General features: G+C 34.8%; 2 protein-coding genes across 2 annotated transcripts in view; one reads left to right on the forward strand and one right to left on the reverse strand.

The window, feature by feature from the left end:
* LOC110384575 (persulfide dioxygenase ETHE1, mitochondrial) overlaps nt 1–20,424 on the forward strand; it is a 334,248-nt gene that overhangs the window by 80,328 nt on the left and 233,496 nt on the right. The window lies entirely within an intron of this gene.
* The window catches only part of LOC110384540 (interference hedgehog), a 41,009-nt gene continuing 38,676 nt past the window's right edge, over nt 18,092–20,424 (reverse strand). Inside the window, exon 16 of the mRNA XM_064038490.1 lies at nt 18,092–20,303. Coding sequence (XP_063894560.1) covers nt 20,190–20,303 — 114 coding nt within the window. The 3' untranslated portion in view covers nt 18,092–20,189. The remainder of the gene's footprint in view (nt 20,304–20,424) is intronic.

The following is a 20,424-nucleotide window of genomic DNA, read 5'->3' on the forward strand; positions in this document are numbered from 1 at the left end:
AATTTTTCTAAAGCTCTTAGTTTTACAACTAAAACTTGTTGATTCCACGAAGCAGCGTCAAATAAGTTCCCTTCCAATTTATAACAAACCGTCAGGCAGCAGTTCACTAGTTGCCAACTTTACACCCAACACAATTTATCTTACCGTGAGCTGCTCTCACTTCACCTTCATTTGGACTGTTTTTGTACTTAACTGACTTTTAATTAACTAAACGGTAAGTGCTGGAAACTTGGCACTTGTCAGAACCAGAGAGTTTCAAATGTCTAGCATAAATAATAGCGGTAAACATGTCGGATATCCGACGCTGCAATGAGTATTAAAATACTCTGGTTGCTCGCCAAATTAAATTTCCTCGATTCGTATCTCCACGGCTTATCAAATGGCCGAACACGCAGTTCACGAATTGATTAAACTTGTGCGTACTTAATCTCGCTCTGTGAGCGGCTATTAAGTTTTATGTCAAGAAAAGTGCGGCTAACTGCCTTATCAGCTTTGAAAGTCTTAAGTTTGTGATAGTTCTTCTGGAACTTTTAATCTCAGATTTAATATTATGAGTCTAAGATTGTAGGGATCTAATAAAGGTGCTTGATATATTTGAATAGAACTTTGAATATTACTGTTAACTTTCAAGAATTTTAAGCTGAGATCAGATTTTTGTTTTCACGCGAGAACGTAGATAGTATAAGCAAAGGTGCAAATGTAATCTAATATTTGCTTTTATGCGGGAGCACAAAAATAAGCGAGGCCAATTTCCACGTTGCTATGAAAGCACTCTATGAAAACAAGTGCAACGTCGCGTCTTTTACAAAGCGCAAAATGTAACAGTGTTAGAGGCGGAATTCCCACGATATAACAGGTGCTCGTAAGTATTAGCAAAACGGCGATTAATATAAAAGGAGTGCACGTAAACACATCAGTGGTATGGTGCCAAGAATCCCAAGCGTATACTTAGCGAGAGCCGGCCGCCATCCGCAACACGATGCATGGGACTACAGGGTTAAAAGCCAGGCAAATCAGAAGTATTAAGCACTATTATTTTCTACGATCTTTTGTAGGTAAAGTTGTGCATATTATGTGACTTTTTTAGAGTGCCTGTTGTAAGTTTAATCTTGTCAGCATCGTCCGCCGTTTGATCACCGACTGTAATAGGAGTTTCAGTGCAATATGCTTAGTACGAACTTCTCAATTATATGTAGTACATGTTTTGCAGTTGTTGACAAGTACGTCTTCTTGGAACACACGATCCAACTCGGGAAGTCCAACTTCGAGAAAGAGGTCAATCGTAATCCAACTCGGCTGGACAGTGTTTGGGAAACTTCGCAACATGTCGTCCAAAATACTTGATGCGATAGTCGTTTGTTTCCAGTAATGACTTGTGTTTCTAGCACGTGGTTAAAGTACCAGCCTCTTAGGAGCAGGTTCGATATCAGGTCAAGCAAGTTACATGTACTTTCTAAGTTCATCTTGGATACCGGTAACTCGTTTAGGTTTCTTCTGAATAATTTTTCAGAAGAAACCTAAACTCTAAAGTTTTAATTGCCAAGTGTCTTTTACCAAGCATAGCGATTAACACTAATTTCTTCTCAATAAGAGGTCGTTGCCCTGCAGTGGGTCAATAAAAGGCTAATCATGATAAGTAATATGAGCTACTATCATGCCTCACCTGTCTTAATCCTCACCTAACCACTACACTAATGATGATGTATTATCACTAACAAACCAGTCTGACACGAGGCTTGAATTACAAGTTGCATCACAATGTGAGCGGAAACCTCTGATGTCAAGCATTCAACAATATGATTGACACATGGTTGTATCTCCACAGACGGGAAATTACTACTTGCGAGATAATGGACGCGACTGTACACTGATTATGATACAAACACTTGTGTACGCGTATTACTAATCTTAGGGCTAATGTTCATATATAGCTGTAGTTAGTGTGACATAGCAGTGGTATTACCAAAATGGCCTTTGTTCGTAAATTCATACACCACTGATGATGCATGAATGGTGAATGTACGCATGGCTTCATATAGTTCAGTTTGAAAAAAAAGTGTGTGCAATAGGCCTAATATTCCGTTCTATACTACAAACAACAAAAGTCCACAACAAAGCGGTTACTAGTATCAGTGCCAGTTACATTTGGGCAACAACCCAACTTGATACTAAATACTGAAATCAGGTTTATCGTTCGGCATATTATTATGTAAACGATACCATTAAATTCATACTTAATTTTAAACACTGTTCATTTCTGTAGTATCAGAGTCATAAAATCCAAGCAATATGCGCCTACGACGTAGCCTCGTAGCGCTACGAGAATTCGTAGTTTCGTAGCAAATATTGCTTCGAGTATATTGGTAGGCGAAGTTTATTTAGAACGATAAGTTCTTAACCTTCTTCCAAGAATGATCGAGTAAGCTTTCAGTTTATCTAGAATCGATTGAATATGAATCCTTTTAGCGAGAGTTTTGTTGGAGTTTCAAACCCAATCTATTGGAAGATATATATTTTAGTCTATGTTGATAAACTTGTTGAAATGTGATATGTTTGTAGCTTGCTTAGATTATAAATTATTTGTATTATCTCTGTAATACCCACTGATGTTCGCTGTGAAACTTATATAGGCTTGTTTATTTTTGTCAAAAGACATTTCAACGTAACACAAACTGCTTACGCTAGTTTGTTCAACGTACCGTACAAGTACTGCGTACATCCTGTACGAGTACTACTGAGCTCAGTGCGTTCCACAACGTTAAACGTAATTTAAACTTTCGAACGTTCCAAACGTGACGTCATGAGCTACACTTCTGTTCTCACATGCATTCGAACAAGCCGTCGGTATGTTTACAACACGCACACATGCAAACTACACCCACACATGCTCAAGACCAACGGATGAATTTCTTGTTCCGACACAGGTTTACATTGCACAATGAAGATTTATTTGTATTGCTGTGTTCAAGTATAACTTTGAAAATGAATCGGGTATGTGGATGGGTGTGAATAAGAATATGTAATGGGGTGGAAAGATTAAAATTTATTTAGGTGAGATCATCCATGTGTACTTTGTATAATGTATGGCTTAAACGAAGAACAAACACAATATATGTGATTTTTAATTTGATAATAGGACTCAAAACAATTAACTTTTCCTTTCACGTTTCCTGTGCACAAAAAAAACATAGAAGCAAAATTTTTTACAAACTATTTAACAACTATCACAAAAGACCAATAAAAAATAATTTTCCGCACCAAAACATCAGTACAGCAAACAACAATACAAGCGCATGTAACTTGTATGACAAAGTTCAGCATGACACGCACAGAACAAAAAAACTACAATACTCGCTCCTGACAGCCAATGAGTCTCCCAAACAAAAATAATAATACTTTCACATGGCAGATTAAAAACATGCATTTTTAACGAACCTTTATCGCCAGCGCCTGAATATTATTTTAATCGAAAACAGAACTTTTAATTAACGCGGAAACACGTAAGCTTTGTATAACATAATCGGGGAAAAGTGGATAAAATTGTGAAAAAGATTTTATAAAATTATTTTTTACAAAATCATGGCTTTGAAGTGGTTATTAAAAGTAATTTGTGAGTACACGCTCTTAATTTAAATAAGGGTGACGACACAGTTTTAAGCTTGATTTGAAAAGGGGACGTAGGAAGTAAAACCTTTATTTTTTTCAATAAGGAAACTATTGATATCAAGAACACCAACATTCACACAGTTGAAACTATATTGTATTCTGCATCCTATACTTCATTTCCATAAAAAAATATCATCGGCAGACTGTATGGAAAAGGTGCCTAAATATTCTTCAAATAAATATGCGACGCGGTAGAAGTCAAAAACAAAAGCTAATTATAAACATACGCCGTGCGATTAACTGTGACACAATTACGCACAAATATGCTACTCAGGACGTAGAAACAATTTGTAAACCAATTTTCTCGACAGAACGGATTAAATCGAACATTTCCTGTATAATCCGTCGCTTCCTTTCCGTTGAATATTCAAATGAATCGTGTTATTAAATTTCTGTGGATAGCCTTTTAATTTTCTCTCTAGGTATTTCAAGTCATTCCTAACAAAGCAAAATAAACAAAATTATACAGTTCAGAATGATAAAATAAATTGGAATCGCAAATCAAATAACGTTTGTTTTTCTATGGTACCTAACCTTTTTATTTCGCCTGTTAGTTTTTTTCGTTTTAGTAATTTTCCCAATATATATTTTGTATAAATATTGGCTTGGGTGAGGGCCTTTATATTAAATTGACCTTTAAGTGATCTGAAATAACGTTGGCAATTTCAAAATGAACTGGCGAAGTGTGTACACTTACTTTGTCTCGCAGTTGCATCTGTCCATTCATTTAATATTTTTACTTGATTTCTAAAAATTACACACGTCTACAAAGCATATTAACCCAAGAATTTATCTACGAAAAGCCAAAATATGTTTTCAAATCTAAAAGTTGGGCATAATTGCAAGCGCCGTAAGATAAACAATAAGTTCACTATTCTAGAAAATATTTCTCTCAACAACTAAACCCTGGTACATAAATAAATTTAAATAAAATCTTAAAGAGATTGTGGCGTCTCCGTTTACGAGCACACTTAAGCAATCCCTTTCACTCAATGAAGTTTAACTTGCTCAAAGTATTAACTTGTTTAGACGACAACCAGTTAATACTCCTGATGTTTCTATTCGCTCTCAGATCTTTAAATCTTTTAACGTATTGAGGTGCTTACTATAAATTGGATTACTGCGGTTTTAAACAAGAATATACGGCAACTTAAGTCTTTAAGTGCTTCATGCAGAACTTAAAGATGCTTTTAACTACCAATTTAAGAGCGCAAATAACCTGGTAGAAAATAATAGTCGAACTTATAAGTGACCAGATACAAGATCTTGGAGGTAAATACAATAACTTGAATTGAATATGTTAAGTAAGGTAAGCCTATTTCATTTCGCAATCAACATTATAACAATTCCGCATAAACAAAATCGCATCGCAATGTTGCAATGCATGTACGAGAATCATTTGATTTGTTGGTATATGCATACCTAGATTTGAAGGGTCCATTATACAAAGTGCGTCATACCATAAGGTATATGTCGATTAATAAAAATATGCAATGAAAAAAAATATTTTTTCGAACAAAGTAAATATAATGAAAATGTAACAATATGTACTCAAGTACATAATGTTACATGGTATGTATTCAAGTACAAGAGAAAAAGCACCCCAAAAACTGGTTCAGTAATTCATATAGTAATTGAAATTCAGGCTAGTTCTATTTTGAAGGCACAGCCAGCCCCTCCCAGTTCAACAATAGCCTGACATGTAGGTACAAGTGCATTCTACCGGAATATGCACTACAAAGACTTGCTCTGTCAAACGAAGACTGATAAAAGGAAAGCAAAGGGCGCCAAAATTGATTGGAAACTCTTGACGTTGGATGAAAATAAATCTATAGAAATCTTGACGGGTTAAAATGACTTACAATCTTTTTCATACTGGTGGATTTTTCAAGCGGATTTACCGCGCGTCACCGCTTAAAGTCAAGTCAAAACAAAGTCAAAATGAAGGCTAGTTTTTAGCACTTTTTCACGTCAAATTCACAAAAGGATGGTCCATATGAGTGGTTTTTAACGTCATTTTGTACCAACAGTTGTCAACTGTTTGTTGCCAATCCCCTCAAAAAACCCGCCTGTGTAAAAATGCTTTAGCATTTATATTATAACCGATGTTGAATTTCTAAACCAATTTTAGCGCTTTCCCACTTTGATTTTCCATTCATTCAGTTTTTTCCGGACAGTAGGCACGAAAACGAACAGCAAACAATTGACAGCTACCAGTTCTAACTATGACACGTAAAATCGCACGACAGTATACTTGCATGACATGCATTGCATAGTTTACTTTTTACATTAACGTGGGTATAAGAGCCACTTCTAAGTTTTAGTTTCGTAATACCATCCAACTAACTAACAGCCATTATTAACGCAAATCAGCTCGAACACGTATATGAGGAAATCCTTACTAAAGTTACAATGTAAATATAAATGTAAGTTTGTTTGTTACACATTCATGGCAAAACGGCTAAACCAATTTGTTAAATACGTTAAATTAAACACGAAGATGGCAAGGGGGCTTACGGGTTGCTGTTGCCAAAACTACTGAACAGATTTTGTTAAAATTTTACAGCCGTTCAGTTTATGTATTAAAATAGCATTTGCGTTACTTTTTATCTGAGTACAGCAAGGACTTTTCTCAGAACGCGAGCAAAACCGCGAGCAGAAGCAAGTTATTAATAAAACTCAAAATGGACACATAAACGCGAACTATGGGGTTTGTTGATGCGAGCCAACATGTTTTGTACCCTCGCTGCATATTTATATCTTAATCAAGCCTGGCAGCTGTTCCTCTATGGCGCATTACTACTCTATGCTTACGTGTCTTGAACGTATGTCTTGGAACAAAGCCTAGCGTTTAATATTTTGGCAGCTGACTTATACAATGTTTGCAGTCACGGTGAGATGTGTTTGTATTGTTTTGATGTTCCGGGTGGGAGATTGATGTGACATGTTTTATTGAAATGTAAATGGTACCTACTTTATGCATAGTTACCTGATATCTTCTTGCTTAAATTCTGCATCGTTGAAAGTTGAGTCCATTTCATAGTTCTAATACTGAGCGCAGGCTTCTTCTCACACAAATAAGGATTGAGCGTTAATCACCACTCTCGTTCTATTTTGGGATAAATTAATCATACCTAGAAGGCACTTTACTTTATAAAGGAAGTTTCTAATTTTAATGCCAGCTTGTATACTGGAATATATTTAGATATATCCGTCATTACGTAAGTTGATATAGCACATAATACAGGAAATATCAACACCATAGTTATACATATACATAATATCTTGACTGTAAGACAAACAGTCAGTGATGCCAGTTTACACAAGCCGATCTTGTTTAAACAAGTCTAAGTATGAATAATCATGACCCTGTAACGCACAGTCGGATAGCTATTGATTTACTGCCGTTTCAATATTCTATCTATCGTTTTGATATTTGAAGACAGGGCCAAGGCCTGCCGGGGCTGCGGGATTGTTCGAAGGAGTTACCGCGCGGGTCTGGTACATAAAAGGCCAACGAAGGAACTTGATGGGTTTTAGTCAGTAAGAGTCTGACAGTCGCTCACTGCTTACCCCTGGCGGGAGGAGTCATTTGTTGATATCCCATAAAAAATACCTTACATATGAAACTAATGTCAAATTCTTATCCGTAGAAAGCAAAACAACGGATAGTTCGAATATTGGGAAAGATCGTTGTCTATTATGCTTCGTAGGCTCGTCGGTAATGCTTGTGTATTTGTAAGCATTTATTATGTTTAATTTGCTTTTGCGGTTGCTGATTGATGTTTAACAATTATTAATTAGTGTGAAATGTGTTAGAATATGTAAAGTAATTTTCAATGATCATTATCATGATATCAACGTTTCACAGACCTTCATAAAAGTCCTTACAAAGCTGATGATCATGCAAATCAACTGAAAATTCCAATGATGAATGAACCTTAATATCTCTAGATTTGTAAATCTTTAAATTGAAATGTCAGAAAATATATTATGTCATTTGTTTCTAATAACATAAAATAGAACCATTGGCAAAATCACTGAATAAAGCTACTACTTTCTACAATAAAAGTTTCCAATAGCCACATAAAAAGCGAAGCACCTGGACTCCAAATATTAAAGTGAAAAGTAACAAGAAATTCGGAACGGACACGAAAATGCTATCATAATTGTTCGATAAGCGGCCATAAAATTTCTTAATTTTACCTTTTTCCTTCCCGAATCTATATTTATATTTATATTTATATCTGCAATACTGAATCTATATTTATATTTATATCTGCAATACAACTTTTGAGGCTATTTTCAAAGTCAAAAACGTTTATTGAAAGTACGCTAGTTATTAGCACTTTTTCACGTTAAATTTACAAAAGGACAGCACCCCTAAAACGCATATTGAGTTCAATTACTGGAAAATATTATTAGGTTTGTCATCCTTGTGAAACGGCCAATAGCTTTTCAGAATTTGAATTCCAGCCTCAATTACAGGCTTTAACTTCCTATTATTTTACCCAAACTGGCGATATCAGCCTTCACTCTAATATCCTTCTCAAAAATTTTACCTAAGTTTCACTATTACCGTTTAATGTTATACATGAAAGGCGTAATTCTCGGAACTATAAACTGTGTAACGTTTGATAGTCTGTGAGTTCGTTCATGCGTATCGAAAGCGCATTGGTACAATCGCATATGTAGGCCTTTGAAACGCCGACAAATGATGCTCTTAGTAAAGGGTGAAGTTTATGCATGCTAGTGGATGAAAGAGATGAAGGAAAAGGTATTTTTTTCTTCTTTAAGGCTTTTTGTATTATGTGAAGTATTTGTGTATGTATAAAGTTCTATATCATTTATCGGTTATGATATTTGAGTGGGAAGTGTTCAAAACGATGTCGCATTCACATTTTCGATATGGGCATCGATATCTGTAAAAAATCTTCGTGTTTGAAGATTTTATAGTTTCTTATTTAAGTTCAAATGTGGGAATTATATTGCTACCACCAGCGGTTTCCACCACCATTCTGACGGAACTAATCTACTCGCACCCGGATAAGAAAGGACTACTTCTCGGTTGGTAGCTTTTATCAATAAATAGGATGGTTTCGAATAGTCGAAGTCGTGGTGGCCTAGTGGGTAAAGGACCAACCTCTTAAGTATGAGGGCGCGGGTTCGATCCCAGGTCAGGCAAGTACCAATGCAACTTTTCTAAGTTTGTATGTACTTTCTAAGTATATCTTAGACACCATTGACTGTGTTTCGGATGGCACGTTAAACTGTAGGTCCCGGCTGTCATTGAACATCCTTGGCAGTCGTTACGGGGTAGTCAGAAGCCAGTAAGTCTGACACCAGTCTAACCAAGGGGTATCGGGTTGCCCGGGTAACTGGGTTGAGGAGGTCAGATAGGCAGTCGCTTCTTGTAAAGCACTGGTACTCAGCTGAATCCGGTTAGACTGGAAGCCGACCCCAACATGGTTGGGAAAAGGCTCGGAGGATGATGATCCTTCCCGAATTTGATCGAGTGTCCATTCTGGAGGATTTTTCTCGCCCTCTTATATTTACTTTGGGAATTAAGGTTTGTTCATGTCTACAGATATTGAGCGGTCTAGACTCATGACTTGGGTGACAAAATAGTCTTTAGGTATTAATATTATAAACAGGTTTTTTTTTTTGTTTGTTTGTACCCTAAAGGATCCCAAAAAACTGAACCGATTTGATAAATTCTTTCACTGATGAGACGCTACACTAGAAGTAGGTCCGATACTAGCAGTACCTTCTACGAAATACAGCTGAAACCGCAAGATACAGTTAGTAGTCTCTTTATACAGCAAAGGCTAGCATTTTCAAAAATGTGTTATATGTGCTGGTTCTTATATGTGATATTCAAACTATAGGACAGAAGTTTAATTATTTACTTCTATTTTACAAGAACTGTTGTCTGGCGATGTCTGTCACTTTCCGTGCTATTTGATGTGAACGAGGCTTTACCACAGTTGGTAACAAAGCACCGAGCATATTGAAGGTACTATGTAGGACTGAAACTAAGGAATGTAGTTAATTAAGGCAATTTGTGTTGGCTGAAACATTTCCGACAATGTCCGAATTATGTGGGAGTAATGAATTGTTGCTTGTTTTCGTTGCTACTTCATTTTGCGAAATATTTCCGTGAAACGTTCCTCCACTATATTACATTGTATTGCATAATTGGAAAACTCGTATGAATTCGATGTGATAAATATTTAAACACTCACATAATTAAAATTTTATTCCAATGAATTTTTAATCCTGAATTGTAGCTAAAAAGACGTTTGAAGAAAAGGTACAGGCCATAGGTATAGTCCATAAGAATAACACTAGTACCCTTTAATCTGGGTAACCTGTGAATTGTGATAAAACTTATGTTAACACCACGATAGAAAGAAAAAGGTTGACATATTGCGAGACACACGCACACACACACAAACAAACACACAAACAGAGCTTTGTACACAATATTAGGTAATCAGTGCCGACGTCGAGCGGACTGTTTAATTAAAAGAACAAGGAACTGCTCTTTATTCCTACAAACGCTGATTATTTGAGTAAGTATTTACTGAGTTATATACTACATTATATACATTGTATGTGTGCATTGTTTTTACGCAATTGTCACAAACGTTATCGTCAAACGTCTTTGTTTCTGTTGGGCAGTTGCAGTGCTGCTAAATGTCGAAATAAAAGTATAATAAATTCAGACAGAGACAGCCCTACTACAATAACTTAAACATCTGTTGAACACTAGTCTAAAAAAGTGTGGCTTCAAAACGGACCTTATTTCAACGTCATAATCTGTCAATTTTTAGACAAGTGTTCAACAGACATTTACAAGATTTTGTGGTAAGATGGAGAGACTTTATTATACAAACCAGACAGGTAGTTAAAACATTAATACCATAAGTCCTCATACCACTAAAATAAATAACAAGATATAATCAGAATGGCACCAGTTTATAACCGGTGCTATCAAATAATAAACTCTAGCAGATATACGACGGAATAAAGAGGAAAATTACCTCCACAAGTCCACATAGATATTCTTACGAATCTACATCTATTGGTAGCACTCATAAAATCTAAAAGTGCTTCCCTGAGCTATCTGAGTCGGTTTACTGCAAAATACCTTCCCGGAATCCGTTCCATTTTCTTAAAATTATGCTCTAGTTTATAAAAGTATAAAATTCTTTGCGTTCGACGTGCTTTTTCGTTCATAACTGTAAAGGTTTTAAACCTAAGTTAAGTGTGCCGGTATTTTTTCTTCTTTCTTTACTCTAAACTACTGAACTACTTCTAGTAAGATTTGAAGTGGTACTTTCCTATCATCCTACCCTGAGTCATTTCATGCCTAAAGAGTGGTATTAATTCAAAGTAAACCTTTTATTCAACCGAGTTCAAAAAAAAATTACACAGTTTGTACGTATGGTTATGCCCGATCGTCTCACTTTTAGCTGAACCAATTTTGATGCGTCTTCAGCATAGCACTTGTCAAACCTAGAAGAAGACTTTAGGTGTACATACATTTTGAGTCACTTTATATATCCTATTTACGTATATTAATTAATAATAAACAATACTACATATCTGTTTAATTAATAATTATATACCTACTACAGAATTGGTAGTCTGTTGTCCTTTGTCAATTACGGCTTCAATGGCTCGTGTCATCATGTGATAAGGTGCACCACAATCGCTGAGACACAATTAGTATCACTATAATTGGTAGCTGGAAGTAATAAGCTTCATTATTGGTCCTTCGCTACTAATTATAAATGGGAAGTAAGCTTTTGTGTGTGTTTGTTTTTTGTGATTTAACTCTAAAAGGCTATACACAATGGGGTTAAATACCAATTTATTATAGGTGGCTGAAAATGTTCGGGACAACAGCCGAGCCAGGCAAGAGAGAATATAGCAAGAACGTAAAGGAATGCCAGACTAAACTGTGTTTAAAATATAAACTAAAAATATTTCTAATAAACCGGCCATTTTCAATTAAAATATTGTCACGTTGCATGCAAAGAAATTTATAAAAGAACCGCAACCCTGCAACGCTCGTTCAAAAAAGTATTAAAGAGAAAATTTAAAATTCTTAATCTAACTCCCTTTGTGAGTAAGTAAGCTTTACTTACTTGACTACTCTTTTGATGTTAAGTTTACACGCAATGGGGATAAGCAGAACTGAACTTAGTATTTCATTAAGTAAATATGGAGTTACTGCTGCAAAACAGCTGTTCGCTAACTGTCAAAGAACAATCTCGAAGGAATCGTCGTCTCAAAGGTCCACAGTCCTGTAACATAACATTGCGAAGTCCCAGCAAAGAATGGAAAATATTTATTTTAGAAACGGCAGCAAAAAGGGAAACATACTGTGTAAACAACAGAATGCGTTCCGCATAACACGTGTAACCTCTACAAAAGGCTGGAAAAATCCTCTGTACCTTTGATTTTTAACATTAATAATTCTGTTTAATGTCATCTCTACTTTGACCGCAAACACACATCATTTATTCCGATTTTACTCATCATCCTCATCCTCGGAGCCCTTTTCCCAACTATGTTGGGGTCGGCTTCCAGTCTAACTGGCTATCTAACCTCCTCAACCCATTTAACCGGGCAACCCAATACCCCTTTGTTAGACTGGTGTCAGACTTACTGGTTTCTGACTACCCGTAACAACTGTCAAGAATTGCAAAAATTAAAAAATAATACAAGGTCCCCTCGGTCACCGGTTTATCTGAAAAGTTTTTACTACTCTAGTTTAACAAATAACTAGTACAGCTGCATTTTCCCGCGTCGCAGATAAACCGTGACTTACCGCAGAATAATGACGTCACCGCTCGTATTGGCAGATTATTCCTGCAGACATGGCGCTGTAATTGGCGCGAAAATGACAGTTCCCGCCAGTCGGCCATCAAACGTCAGAATAAGTATACTTGGGAAAGCTTTGTTTTTGTACTGTAAATAAGGATTAAAACTGTATTATAATAAAATATGATAGTTAAGAATTATTTAAAAATATATTAAGACAGATATTAACCTCTGTAAAGTTTTTATTTACATTCAGCCATGACACAAAAATTCTAATTTGGAATTTCAATATGCCAAGCCAGCCAGCTACACAAAAAGCAGAGGCGTCTTACCTGTACCCAAGTAAAAATCTGGCCACATTTTTATTCAAATTAAAAATATAATAAATTAGCCCCTGAATAGGGGAGTTTCAAAAAGCTATCAAGGGAACAGTCTTTAGTTAGACAGGATCCTACAGTTTAAGGGGTGCCTGTTTAATTTTCCTCTCAAAACTTTCACCGTATATCTCAGAAAGTATTTTCCTAAATTTAAGTTTTATTGAAAGAATTATAGAGCACAAGTTTAACATCGTCATTATTGTAAGAATAATGGATATAGCTTAAAATGGAAATTAGCGTTAGTGATTTACGCCCCGACTAACAAGGCGCAAACAGATTATACAAACGAGGAAAGCTGTGGTTTTTCCATTAGTTATATTAATTACTAGAGTTATATCAGACATAAATTTTGTTCACAACAAGGAAAAAAAAGTCTACAGGATACAAATCGTTTCTTCAAAATATGCGTAGGTAGCATTTCCAGTTACTTAATTCACTTTATTTATTTGTTTCGCTAACTTTTATAAACAATCTGAAACCTTACAATTTTCTTAGCTCAAATTAACACAAAAACAATGTTATTTCATAATCTTATTCAATAAAATTCCGTCTGTGAACTTTCCATCGGATACCAGTTGCGAAAGGGTGGTTTTCATTTACATAATACTTAATATTCCTTTTCCTTTGTAAATCAAATAAATTGAAACGATATCTAAATCGAATAAAGCTCTGTGGTTTGATTAAAAGATTTTTGTTTTGTGTCCCAAACGTTAAACGAAGTTCTTAAATCATTTCTAAACTAGAAAATTAACTTCAACAAAAATGTTGTGAAATTCTAGTATCATTGTAAAAGAAAGAAATACACCTCGACTTTTCATTTTAATTTTGATAGCGCGGTTTGAAATAAAATTCTCTCAGACACCAGCTATTGGAAGATTTTAATTAATTAAAAACCGCTGCTAAATTCTTACAATTTTTCAGCAATAAAACGTCAGTTTAGTGGTTTAATCTAAAACCGAGACATTTGAAAATTGCTTAATTACATTAATATAATAACTGAATGAAAAGTGGCTTTATAATTTTATTATTTAAAATTCACCTGACAATGTAGGTGACATGACAATTATCAATTGTCAATGCACAATCGAATTTCCCAATAAGTTCTGTCGGCCGTCATTGTGTCAGAACCCTGGTGCAATTTCCCGCGAAAAATAGGAGTAACATATGGTTTTAACAGTCCATTACTTTTTATAACACGTCGCTTTTTATAGCGCCATATATATACAAGATAAGAGTGATATTCAACGCTCTTAAATTTACAAAACAGCGTGAATTGATGAGGAAGGTAACCTGAGTCATTGTTGTAATTGAAGTACATTAAATAGTTGTATTAAGCTGATTGAAATGACGAAAGTATACAGGAGTATAAACCTATGTCAAACTGTTACATAGGTAATATATTATCTACTAGTACCTTGTGAGTACAGATTTGTTGAACTATTTTGTTCTAAACTCATTCAAATTGTTACAAATGCAACGTTCTCTTTAACAATAGTAGTATAAAAACTAAGCATGAACTATGCCCTCTGGATATTGAATTTTAGTTACTCAAAGTTCAGCTCTAAAGAAACAGTCTGCGTCAACAGGCTAAGCTAATGTAATTTGAAAAATTGTTAAAGCTTTCCAGGAAATTCCAAGTTTCTTTTTGATCGAGGCATTATCTTTTGATAAGCCATAACGTATCTTTCTACAACGGTTTCATACAGGACTTATGAAGCTCATAACGCTATGAATTCATATTGACATTAAATATTAAATCACTCAGCTATTCCGACATGTTATTACGACTTAACTTGGAAGCACTAATGAAATTCCTTAGCAAATGAAAACTTGGTAAACAGGACCGCTCGCTTGAGCGAATGATACAAAACGGTATTTATGAACCGACCTATAAATAACTGAATAGTTGCGTAGGCATAAGAAACGGAATTCGGCGAGTACTTAACTTTATAACGTGGATGTTTTGTTTAGTTCGCCGCAGCCGGCAGCCGCCGCGGGCAACCATGCTTTCCGATGTTCAAGGATAAAATACCAACTCTGTTTTTGCGGTTACATGGAACTTGATGGGTATTGTTCTAAATTATTCGGCGGGTTAAAGGATAACATTGACATTATGATGTTATCTTGGAAACTATGAAAATATTCCCAGAAATAAGGTTTACAATGGAGGCAACATTGTTAACCGTGCTGTGTAGGAACGGTGTAGCTTTAATTACGAAAACATAATTTTAATCAACCCACGGAAGCATCTCATTACCTGACGATGACATGAAATGATGGGGACTAGTCGTTGGGTTTATTATTATTATAAATATCACGGTTAATGAGTCTCAGCAGCGAAAAGAACAGATGCGCATATCCTCTTGTCACTGCTCGACTGCAATTACCATTCATCTTTTCTAATAATACTATGCATCTATAAAAACATAATGGTCCGAAAAAACAAAAACACATCAATTAATTGAATTAGGTACGAATTACCAAAACCCATAGACACCGGAGTCATCGAAAACTGGCGGGTGCGGGTTTGTCACAAGAGACAAGACCACCGGGGGGCGGAGCACTTAGATTTACGACCAACAACTTGGTCCGCACTTAATTTATGACGAGAAACTTTCCTCGCGCGTAAATAATAGTGTTCAAACGAATTAGCGAATTGCTTGACGACTCGCCGACGATTGCTTGACGTTACGCCTGGTTGTTTGGACCCTGTAATGTACTTATAATGATTATTTGGAAGACCTTCGAAAACATTTATAAAGGTTTCGTATGTTTTAACCTTGACTTTGGATGAAAATGAACTTGAAAAACTCGGAAAGGTTCACAGTTTTTGTACGATTTATATAATAAAGGACGACTTCAATCGTCGTCAAAATTTTCCATAAGTTAATCTTTATCATTGTCATATTCTTATATCAATAAAATACATATAATAACAGTATCGCCTATCCTTTCAAGACCGATGAAAGCTCTACAGTTTGATGAGAAAATTATGAACCAATAAATTGGCGCAATATTACTTTTACCTGTCATCTCATAACGCAAACTCAAACGACTAATTAGAGTAACCTACTAATACCAATTAAGTAGCTTATCTCCATATTACGCAATTGGTGTTCTCAAACACGATAATACGAGACTCGATATGATCTAAGAATACCGTGGTTCCAGCCTTTATGTTCAAACTTTATCAATTTAATTCGAAACTAATGTCTACTTACGTTGATTTACATTTCTCATGAGCATTGTTAGAATTAAACTTGTTACCTATAATATTGTCATAAGTTCTTGTTAAGTTAGGGAATCTTATTGAGGGTACCTATTTTCCTATAAAGGCTTTTAACATTTCTCTTAGATCACTGATTACACCTGAAAGAAATCATTAATTCTAAAAGATGTTCAAAGCAGTCAAAATTGTTGAAAAAATCAAACAAAAGATTTAAATTGATCAAAACCTTTTATCTCAATTTGTTAAATAGCCCACGGGGTTACTTGGAAGAAATTAAGAATCGCAAAGGCTGCATTATTTCATAACCAATACCCACCAGGCTAATTTTAAATCGTTATAATTTTTGGAGAATATTTTACTTTATTCAGCTGAACATGATACCTACTATATCTTTTCACATACACATACTTATCTTTTCCTTTCGTCATCTGTAGGTGTGTGAGGCGTTGTCATGCAATCAATCAATCGTAGATAGATGAAATCAGCACATTAGCACGTATCTACTTAAGTACTTACACAAATTCCCACGTGGGCCTAAGCATAGGTAATTCAACATTTAAATGTCACCCATTAATTATGTTTTATGTATGTATTTTGCGTTCAAAACGCGACACTTCGAAGCAATTCATTTTAGTTAAAGCCCTATATTCACATAATGATGGCAATTTTCAAACAGCAATAAATTTTCCGCGCCTAAGTATATTTATTATAAAAATTCTGTGGGACTTGGAGTAGCAAGTAGCCGCCGCGTGTGTTAATTAACTCTATTCAAGCGGCCGTTTCTTTTTTAAATACGAAACAGAAGCAGGCCGCTAACAAAGCAATTATTTTCTTTGCAAAATTAATTATTTCCCTTGTATTGGTGTTCTGTTCTCTCGCTTTAATTACCGAAGTGGGTGCTACGTGTTGCGACTTGCGACTAATTGACCGTAACGCGCACTAAAGTATACCGCCCCGCCACAGAAGGAAAAATCTCCCGTAGCCCAATGCGAACTAATCATGGTATTGGGAAAAATAATTACTTTTATTACGTACAGGCGAGCATTGAACCGCGAAATTGAATGGCATTCTTGTATATTTCTAATGTAAATGGTACTTTAGTGAACAAAAATATTGTATACACGACCGAACGACTTGAAAGGAAAATACGTTTTGCTTGTATTCTTAGCCTTTAATTAGGAAAGTTAACGTACCGATTAATATAACATTTGTTTTCTTTGAAAGCCTCTGCTGAGGAAACAAACTTATTACGTAATTATTTGATGTTAAATTATGAGACGTTCCTTGATCGTCGTGTTGTGTGTTGTGCGTGGGAGTTTTCACATTAACATATCTACATGAGATTTAGACATCACTAGTGAAACATGTAGGCGATGCTATGATATGAAGTTTGTATTTACCTAGTAGAAATCGTAAGGGCTTTAGCTCATATTACTTTATAACATTTAATCAATCCCAAAGAATATTTCCAAGTGAATGCTGCAACAGTACATTGTTGTCCCCGAATTTAATGACATCATTCGTTTATCCAGAGCTCAAAACTTTTCAATAGAGCGCTTTAATTGGTGTAAAGGCCAAGTTGGTCTACTGTTTCTCGCATTCTGCACTGTGGAACAATTTTACCGAACAACAAGTCTGGCTAATGGAAATTAGCTTCCAGGGCTAATTGCCATGAATACGTTTAACATAAATCAACGGTGTTTTAAAAAACATGACGTGGGAGAAGGGAGAATTTTCGGGGAAATAATACCTTTTTAATGGAAAATCTTTATCGCATGTACAACATTTGAATATGGAAATGTAATTTTTTCTTACCTTTTGCGGTGTTTTCTTGTTAATAATTTATGTATTGAAAAGTTGTAGCTAAGTATTGTTTCTGAAGAATAAGAATTTTAATGGAATGAAGAGAAATAACGATTTTTAATATCTCGTCTCGTCTTGTACAACATAATTATAGGTAGGTAAAGTTATAAAAAGTACATAATATAATTTAAATTATTTTATTGGATTGCATTGTTAATATTTTTTACAAATACATAGTGTTGTAAAAGTTACTATAATAAATCAATTAGTCGTCCGCGTTACACTTATAATGGCGCCAAACCCTACAGACCTCGTTCTAAATTAATGTTGATAAATTGTATATTTTTATTAAAGCCCCTAAGATTTATGAAGTTCTGCGCCTTATTTAAGCTTTTAATTTAAATATTAAACTTTTTACGCAGCTCCGCGAGAGGGTTAAGAGAGGCATCAGCGTTGCTCAAGACCACTTACCACAAGATTTTGTAAGTGTAATTAAAGAGATGGTAATTTTGCATAAAATAGGGATAGGGACTCGCCTATCAACTACAAGCACATTAAGATTTCCCTCTAAAGAGGTCGCGAATCATTAATTTTGGAGTTTCCAAATCCCGCCGAAATGTTTGACAGTTTGGAAGTTTGACTTTTTATAATGGAAACCATAAGGAAGAAGCGGGCCACATTGTCAGAAATAACAATATTTGTAACTTTGTAAGCTTCATAATTCTTTTATTAAAATGTTTCACCTTGTGCTAAAGTGGTCTTTATAGAGTTTGACAAACAGCTGTCAGTCTCCCACAGAGTTTAAAAAACGAACGCAAAAATACAGTCGCGTACACATTTCGTGTTATCAACATGGACCAGTAAACACAGCTCTTAACAGAAATGAAAATTAGCCGGCCATTTGAATTCAAATTACCAAACTTAATTTACCTTTTGTTTTTTATATTTACAGCGGTGACTGTACTCATTAATTTTTATTTCTGCTAAGCCTCGGGTGCTTTTGAAACAATTTCATAAACATTTTTGTCTTAATTTAAATTATTTTTTACTTTACATTCTACGATAATAATATCGCGGTTCACCCAAAAAGTTGAGTAAACTATAAAAAACATTTTCAGTCTTATTTGCGAGCAATAATGAGCGAATGCATTCTCTTCATTTTAATGCGAAACAAAAAATATATCACAAAGGATTCGGCTTTTTGCAAAGTTAATTATTACAAATACCTTTAAATTCAGATATTTTGTTTCATAATAATACAGGTACATTTGGCAGTGATATCTTGTTTTTGTTTCACATTAAGCAGATTTGTTCGTTATAATATTCCAAAGGCAAAACACGTTCTTAAAGTACCTATTTCGTTATAAAGTTATAATACTAGATCATTATCATAATAAAGTGCGTAGTTATAACTACAAGATAACTAAATGAAGGATTTTGAAGAAAGTTATAGAAGTTTTGATTGTTTTTGTTCAAGATATAAATGTTTACTTGTTAGCTATCTTAAAAGCTACTGATAAACAAAAGAAAATTTCTGAAAAAGAAAAAGTTCAGTCCTATATTTCTCTTCAAAAACTTTCACCTACAATACAAGTGATGTTATATATAAAGTTAAATAAAACAATTACAGTCGTATTTCATAAATGCCTGTCCGTCTGTCACAACCTTAGAAATAAAAATATAATAAACAAAAATGTACAAGAATTAAAATATATAATGAAACAGAAAATTACTGAAATAGTCAATATACAATTTTGTTTCTAACAAAATCAATAACAAATCTTAAGTACATTGCCATTACTACCGATTTTTTATTTTCCAATGTTCTGGCAACACTGCCGAGATTCACAAGCGAAGCGCATCACGCTAAGCGTTGCCTACTTAATTAATACATACTTACAACTAGCTTCAGATCTACACAGTTGTTCTCAACACGTTAATAAATAAAATAATCGTAACACTTGTCTTTTAAATAAGTCTAGGCCCATAATCTTACCAATTTCAGCTGTGAAAATACACCAACTTGCAGTCATAGCAAAATATTGCTTAAATCCAGAGTGCCCTAACATTTGTTACTAAATAATCACAAATACCTACGCTAAGTAAATATTATAAATATAATTTTGTACTGTCGTAAGTCCGTACACTTCGATATGGCGATAAAAATGATATCACATTTCTCCTTCGAAAATTTCGTATTCTACCAATAAGGTAGCAGTTTATCGGGGCAACACGTGTTTGAATTGTGAACCTTATTTTATAGGAAATTGAGTCTATTTTCACACGTATTGTCGGGGTGCTGGGCCATTTTTCCTTGAATGTGGTAGTGTGTCATCGTTGTTACCGGTGTTGTTATTGTGTAAGAATGACATTTCTACCCCTGCGTCGCCACCCTGAATACGAAAAGGAATATTAAAAACAACATTAAACATAGAAGTGGAAATAAGCGTATGATAAAAATCGTTAAGAATGATCGTATTTAGGTATTGCAATTAGTGGTGGGAACATAATTCA

The sequence above is a fragment of the Helicoverpa armigera genome, chromosome 16 (assembly GCF_030705265.1).
Source record: "Helicoverpa armigera isolate CAAS_96S chromosome 16, ASM3070526v1, whole genome shotgun sequence".
In the NCBI taxonomy this organism is placed as follows: Eukaryota; Metazoa; Arthropoda; class Insecta; order Lepidoptera; family Noctuidae; genus Helicoverpa; species Helicoverpa armigera.